The sequence below is a fragment of the Echinops telfairi genome, unplaced genomic scaffold, assembly GCF_000313985.2.
Source record: "Echinops telfairi isolate 266 unplaced genomic scaffold, ASM31398v2 ScPeMD7_1;HRSCAF=3_0, whole genome shotgun sequence".
In the NCBI taxonomy this organism is placed as follows: domain Eukaryota; kingdom Metazoa; phylum Chordata; class Mammalia; order Afrosoricida; family Tenrecidae; genus Echinops; species Echinops telfairi.
In genome coordinates, this window is record NW_022103896.1 from 57,907,237 (window position 1) to 57,915,003 (window position 7,767).

The window sequence follows — 7,767 nt, forward strand, 5'->3', positions numbered from 1 at the left end:
AAAACTATAATAATTTATGAATTATAAAGGGTTCAGGAGGGAGGGGGAGGGGAAGGGAGGAGGGAAATGAGCAAATGATATTGAGGGCTAAAGTAGAGGGCAAATGTTTTGAGATTGATGAGGGCAACAGGTGTACATATGTGCTTGGCTCAATGGTTGTATGTATGGAATGAGATAAGAATTGTACGAGCCCTCAATAAAATAATTTTTTTTAAAGTACTAACATATTAAAAGAAAAGTACTAACAGCAACAACAAAAAAAGACTATGAGGGCAAGAATTGTTGCTGTGTTACTGGCCATACTACTTTAGTGCTACCACAATGCTAGATACATGTATGAACTAAGGGTCTGTAGATGAGACTGTGCACAATGAAACTTGAAATCATCTAATAAAATCTCATTCTAACACACACAGTTATCAAATCCTTTTTAAAAAGTAACAACAATATCCTCTGTTCCAGTTTAATGTCCCCTTCCCATTATATTCTCTGGAGGCTATGAGTAGGTTAGCTGGTTAGTTAAAGACTTTTCCTGCTCATTAGTTCATGCTTACTTTGAGTTATGCAAGCATTAGTAATGCAAGATGAAATTTAGCCCACTGTGTTCAATGCTAGATTTTTAAAACCTGATTTGGATCCCAACCACAAAAGGAGAATAGTTATGATACAACCCATCTTTGGTTACCTGATCCCTTTAAGTGAGTGGTTCCATTGGTTGTAAATTGATCATGAGGTAGCTTTATTGTTGTAAAATCTGCCAACCAATTTATGATACAAAATGTAAAATCCTGTTAATATCGATTGTCATGTATCCAGGATTGATGCTAATGTGGAAAATCTCCTATGAAAAATTATGGAATCCATAAGACACTCTCGTAAAGACCAGGTTTCTGGCTCACTGTAACATCCTAGTGGGTTTCTCTCTTGATTTTCACTTTTCTGAAGTTGTGAGCAGAGACTGAGCACTGCTAGCAAGCCATGGCACTGCTACTAGCACCTGCTCTTTGGTGGGGACCTCTTCACCTGTATGTTGGAGAGGGCATGCTGTAAGAGGATGGCTTAGATTCTGAGTTCCCAGGTACAAGGCCAGATTCAAATTATACTTCTCCCCATTTCATGTTTTGGGGATCTTAAGCAAATCATGCAAACTCCTTGCACTTCAGTTTTCTCATTGCAAAATGCACATGATAATAGCACCTAACCCTTGGCATTTCTGTGAAGGTTAAATGAAATAATGCATATTAAGGATTTAGAACAGTGTCTGGCACAGAGAGAGCTCTCAGTATATGCTAGTATTATTTTTATAGCTCATCTTTTCTCATGATAAAATATTAGATTTATTTAAAATGACTTAAGTATCTCAACATTCTTAGATTAACTAAAAACCACTAAGTGGTGGCTTCAGCTTTTCTTGTTTTCTCTTTTATAGGTGCAAATCTTCGCTGTGGTCAAAGAGCAGGCCACAGTGCTACCCCTTGTCTTATTCATGAATCAAAGTTCTGTCCTTTACTGCAATAAATTGACCTCATTGTCTGCCTACTCTGCCTGCCTCGATATGTGAACTATGCCAAGCTCTCCTCACCTATGAATACTTCCTCACACTGCTACCCTGCATTTCTCTCCCACACCATATTTGAGGATTTTATCGCAATGCTCACGGACAGTTTCCTCTGTTTCTTTCCTTCCAATAGGAATTCTTGATTGTGCTGACTGGGAGTGATCAAGATGCCTAAACACACACACATAGATACAAACACTGATGCTTGTATAATTTAGCTTAGTATAGGATTTAGCTCATGAACTCTGTTATGAAAAGCATTAAGAATCATAGCACTTGTAGACAGAAAGTCAACCAAATATTTGTTGAAGTTTCAAATACTTCTCTTATTCATTCCTAACAGTTGTTTGGAGACAGAAGGAGCCATTGTGTGGGGTTCTCTTTTGTCTTAATGAATGCACAGCTGATGATTGAAGAGCCATTCAGGACACAGTCCTGACACTGCCTTTCCCCATTGGGTCCCTGAGAGAGTCACAAGCTTCAGGCATCGCAGAAAAAGAATCTTCTAATGAGTTTGGGCATCTAGGTTGAGTCTCTTGAACCCCACTTACAACTGCCTTGAACTCGGATTCATCACTATGTGCAAGAGATTCCTGGGTACCTGGAAACTTGTCTCTAGTGAGCACTTTGATGATTACATGAAAGCCCTGGGTAAGAACTTATTTTCTTGTAATTTTACTTGAGAAGTCCTATTCTTTTTATGTATTTAACTTTTTGGAGAAAATCCCCTTTGAGGAACTTACATAATTATTTACCCCTCACTCATCTGCCAAGGATCTCCGGACGTGTCCTCAGACTGAAGTATCATTCTCTTCTGAGATTAACCTTCTGTTGTTGGTCACATAATCTATTTGCATTTTGTTTGTAGCAGTTCAACTAGATTGAAATCAGGATGAGATCTGCTTAAGTGTGGGACTCCCACTAATATCCAGTGTGGTTTCTTATCGATTGAACTTTGATTTCAGACCAAACTCACTGCCATTGAGTTATTTCCAGCTCATAAGCAACCCTTATGGGCAAGGTAGACTGCTCCTGTGGATTTCTGAAGTTGTAACTTTTTACAGAAGGGGAGAGCTGCTTTCTCTTGTGAAGCCGCTGGTGGTTTGGAACTGCTGACCTTGTGATTAGCAGCCTAACTTGTAACCACTCTGCCACCAGGGCTTCAAACCAGGATAAATAAATTGGAAACTTGAACAACCCATTCCCCGACATTCCTAAAAGCAAGTTGTCATAGCAACTCATGTGCTCATAAAATAAGGAGTTCAATATACCGCAGGCACTAGAAATCTTCATTTTAAAACTTGATGCTTAGCTTAACTAAGATTTAGTTTTCTCTTTCTGCTTTTGGGTTGTACGTTATTAGATCCTCATGCAGCTAACAGGAAGTTGGGGGCGGGGTGGGCAATGCTCGCTGAAGTAGAATATTCCTCGTCCAAGGAAGCTAGTGGGAGAACGGGAGTTAGAACAGTGCAGACAGTGAAGACTCCGTTCTTAGTTACTTCAATTATATTTTACCCAATTTCTAAAGGATGCTCCCCGTATGTGATGACAAAATGTGGGAAGAGTCTTCAGATATGTCCAGAGCTGTAAAATGCAATCGAGAAAGTGATGCTATGACTTTGGGTTGCCATCTCTTTCAGGGTGGCTGTATCTTTACTGACCTGTATCTTTACTGACCTGCTCTTATGGAAGAGGTTCTATTTTTTAGATAAAATGAACAAAACTATATCTTTGTTGCCTGGAAAACTATGAAAATCTTTGGAGATAGATCCATAGGCTGAGGTAGATTAGATTTACTTTGGAGCTGAGCAGAATGTAAATCAGTCTCAATGAGAGACTTCCTAATTCAGCTCTGTACTATTGTAAAAGCACACCAGAAAACGCAAAAAAAAAAAAATGCAGATTTTCTGGTTCTAACCCAAAGATTTTGATTTAGTAAGAGAAGTGCTATTCTATATCATAGGAAAGAACAGAAGGTTAATCAGATTAGAAGCACATGAGTCATAGTTTTCAATTAACTGTAACTCTTTAAGTCTTGTTTTTAGCACATACATGTTTACACACACACACAATACAAAGAAGTAGATCTAAGTAGAATTTTCTTTTATATTTCCAGTGCAGACTTAAAAAAAATCCTATTGTTTATTCATGCTCACTTGTAAGTATATAGATCTTGGAGTGATGTGACAAATTTTTTTTTCCTGCCAGGTAGACTTAGGAAGCCACACACACACACACAAAGGAAATAAGATTCTATCGTGGATGGTACAAACGCTCTTATAGCCGTAATACAGAACTGAGGGAGAACAGTACCCTAGAACGGTGGATGTACATATCATGATGTCATTTTAAAAGCATACTTATCATACATACATATCTATATTAATTATTTGTACCAACTAAAATACATAAAACTATCTATGCAAAACTATAATTCGGAGTTTTCAATGATAATTGGGAACAGATAGGGTAAAAATATTGCATCAGGTGGAAGATATTTTAAAAACTTTTGGCAGTACAACAAAACATAAACCATTGTAGTCCTTGCCTAGTTCTTTTTATTAGCTGGTGAAACATGTGGGGTGTGGGAGAGACCCTTTGTAGTGAGTTGCCCTACTTATCACCTATGTACCTGAGGCTCAGCTGAGAGGGGAATGGGGTCACATACGTTCTCTCCAAGTCTCTGTCCCAGTCACCCCAATTCTAAGACTACCTTGGTTTTCCAGGTGTGGGTTTAGCCACCAGAAAACTAGGAAACTTGGCCAAGCCCAATGTTATCATCAGCAAGAAAGGGGACACTATAACTATACGAACTGAGAGTACCTTTAAAACTACAGAGATCTCCTTCAAGCTCGGTCAGGAATTTGAAGAAACCACAGCTGATAATAGGAGAGCAAAGGTAAGCTTTAAAGTTCTCTTCTGAGTTTGCTCAGGTAGTCTACTACTCGAGAGCGAGGGTTCTTACCGCTGGTGTCCCAAAAGGTGGGCTCCATTCCAGCCTGAATGTGCCACAGGAGACAGCTCTTATGAAACTGTTCTGCATTGAATGATTTGCTTCTTGTATCAACTAGACTCCAGCTAAGTCAATTATGCGAACATGTCATTACAGAGCATTGTGACCTTGGAAAGAGGCTCATTAAATCAAGTACAGAAATGGGATGGCAAAGAGACAACAATAAAGAGAAAGCTAGTGGATGGGAAAATGGTCGTGGTAAGAGTATTTTTGACTTTTGAATATGGAAGAATGGTTATTGAAACAGAGAAACTGGTTATAATATTTTCAAAATATTCTCTTTTTTCCTTTGGAATACGAATGGATAAAGTCAGTTAATCCTGTGTGGTAGTTAAACCATAGAGTCTTTCCATTTCAAGTGCTTCAAGTAGGTCCCAAATGTTAGAAATAACCAAGTCCTAAATCAAGTAGTAAAATGTACGAAAGCATGAATAAATTTCACTATTTTGGATTCACAAGGAGAAAAGAAAATTTGGATTTTAAAAGAAAAAACAAAACGACAGCAACAAAACCCCAAAAGCTAATTTAAAAATAAACATTCTGTTTTAAAACCCATAGTAACTAGATAATTAATACACACTGAGCTCATCAAATACCTCCTTTAGTCAGTAGTTAGGAAAGATGACAAAGCTTACATGAGATGATCCCAAGACAGGACGAGGGAGTTGAGATCAAGATTTGGACAGGCCATGTGAGGGACCCATGACACATCGTGGCACTGTACTTACCAACCCCTTGCTCCGCTAATGGAAGTTCTGAATACTCATATCCACACAGCACTTTTAAACAAGTTAAACCTTTAAAAAGCTCAAGGGCCTAGTTAAGAAGGAGGGGCAGTGTATCTTGAATCTGGCCACTCAGACTTGGTGAAGTTCCATTCCTTCTAGGAGCTTCCATGTGTCTTCCAAAAGTAACCCTTTCTTTAAGTAAGATGCGAACCTAATTCCTGTAACAATCACTCATATTTTTTTAAGTTCAAGTTCTTTGTTCACCAATTTGCTTATACATTGAGTAGAAAAGGTTAAATAATGTTCTAGATGTTATTTTCTTTAACACTGTAGTTCTTAACTCTAGCAGAACAATCTATTTTCTTAGGGAGCTTTGAAAAAATAGAACAAGACAATAAGATCCAACTAGGCATCCATTAAATACAAGCCTCTGGATGCAGGCAAATAAGGCGTTGCGGGGAAAAGAACCATCAGTGCTTGTTTTGTTTTGTTTAAACGTCATCCAGGCACTACAGCTACATAGATCATTTTGAAGATCGCAGCCCCACGCAGAACCACTATGCCACCAGGGCTTACGTAGATAATTTTGGAAACTAGCTTTAGTAACTTTATTAGATACAAGCAAAACAATTCATAAAAATGTAACACTTTTCTTTTCCCTCATTCGCAGTAACACAGGTCAACTTTCAAAATTGTTTCTCCTACTCCAGCGGTCCTCAGTGTGAATTACTGGAGACTGTCACACTGATCTTTTATTCCTTTCTGATATCAATCTTATGAGTTTGTTTTAATTTTCTGTTTTTATTTCACAGTTGCTCATCCCTGGTTTCAGTTTTAGATACTCAGTTAATCTCTCTTGCTCTTTTTAAGGAATGTATGCTTAAGGGTATAGTCTGCACCCGAGTCTATGAGAAGGCCTGAGGGAATCATCAGGTCATTGCGCATTTGGTGTCAGAAACCAGCTGCTTCGCTTGGCAAAACCTGACTACATTGCAGATTGTTTTTACCGTTGTCTTCATGGGTCAGCCAGAAAAACATCTAACTAGAGAATTAATTGATCAATGTTCAGCATTGCTTAAACATTTTCAGTTTCGTGTAAGTTGATCAGTCCTAAATAGTTGATTATGTCATTAAATTATCTGATAAACTCTAATCCATGTTGTCAGTTGTGTGTTTGAGACGATATTGAAGGGAATTTTGGTACTAGAATTGATCAAGGATAGCAAACTCAAATGCCTTCACCTGCCAGGAGAGGAATGAACAAAAAGGATCCGAAGTTAGTCAATCCAGTAGGAGGAGCTCTTGTGAATCAGGAACTTGGATGTTGTCCTTAGGTGCCATTGAGCTGGTCCCAGCTCATTGCAAGCCTACACACAACAGAATGAACCACTGCCTGATCCTGCACCATGTCCTCACAATTGATGTCATGTTTGAACACATAGTCTATACAAAAGGGAAGCAGACTCGGTTCTACTTATTTTTTAATGGCGGTGTAACTGATCCACAATGAAATGTACAGATACAAGAGTAGCGTTTGCTCTATTTTGACATATGCGTGCACCCATACAACTCATATCCTGATGAAAATCTAGGGTATTTCCTGAAGGTCTTACATGTTTCTCAGGCTGCTTTCTAACATCTGCCCTCCTTTTGACCTAACCTTCACCCAAAGCAGTTAGCATCTCTTTCTAGTGCCATAGATTCACTACCTATTTTCAAATTCATATAAATAAATCATGGATTATATACTCCTTTCTGTTGTCTTTTTAAACTCTGAATAATGTTTGTAAAGCTCACCTATATTTCAGTATGGAATAGTTTCTTGTATTGCTGTATGGTATGCTATTGTATGAATATATCACAGTTTAAATAAATGATCATTAAATTTGCAGGTTGTTGTTTAGTATTTTTTTTGTAATTACTAAGAAAAAAACTGTACAAGCCTTTTTGTGGACTTATGATTTTCTTTCTTTGGGGTAAGTAAATAATTGTAAAAGAAAAATTTATGAAGCTTTTCTTGACCAAAATTGAATGATGAAATTAAACTAAATCCTTGATGAATTGGTATGTTCTTACCCAACTGTCTGCCTGAAAATCCTTGTTTTCTTTTTTGACAAGCTTCTGTTACCTGGCTATGTTAATTTCTAGAAATCACAAAAAGCCAAAGGGATGTTTTCTCTGCCATCAATGCAGGATGTGGAAGTAACGCCAAGAAAAAGGGTTTCAGCACAGAAAGAGTGTTGTAAAATGGCCTTAAAAAGAAATCTTTTATAAGGATACAGAAACAAAGTCTCTGAAAGAAACTTTGCCTTAATTTTCAGTTATGCATGCAAGCAATTTTAAAAAATCATTTTATTAGGGGTTCATACAATTCTTATCACAATCCATACATATATCAATTGTGTAAAGCACATTTGTACATTCATTGCCCTCATCATTCTCAAAACATTTGCTCTCCACTTAAGCCC

The 7,767-nt window shown here is 37.7% G+C and overlaps 1 protein-coding gene across 1 annotated transcript; it reads left to right on the forward strand.

Moving 5' to 3' along the window:
* Positions 1-2,065: 2,065 nt before the first annotated feature.
* LOC101638635 (myelin P2 protein) lies at positions 2,066-7,188 on the forward strand. The gene is made up of 4 exons (XM_004697497.2): positions 2,066-2,209; positions 4,285-4,457; positions 4,668-4,769; positions 6,170-7,188. The coding sequence occupies exons 1-4, from the start codon at positions 2,137-2,139 to the stop codon at positions 6,218-6,220; spliced, it is 399 nt and encodes a 132-aa protein (XP_004697554.1). The 5' UTR covers positions 2,066-2,136; the 3' UTR covers positions 6,221-7,188.
* Positions 7,189-7,767: the final 579 nt, after the last annotated feature.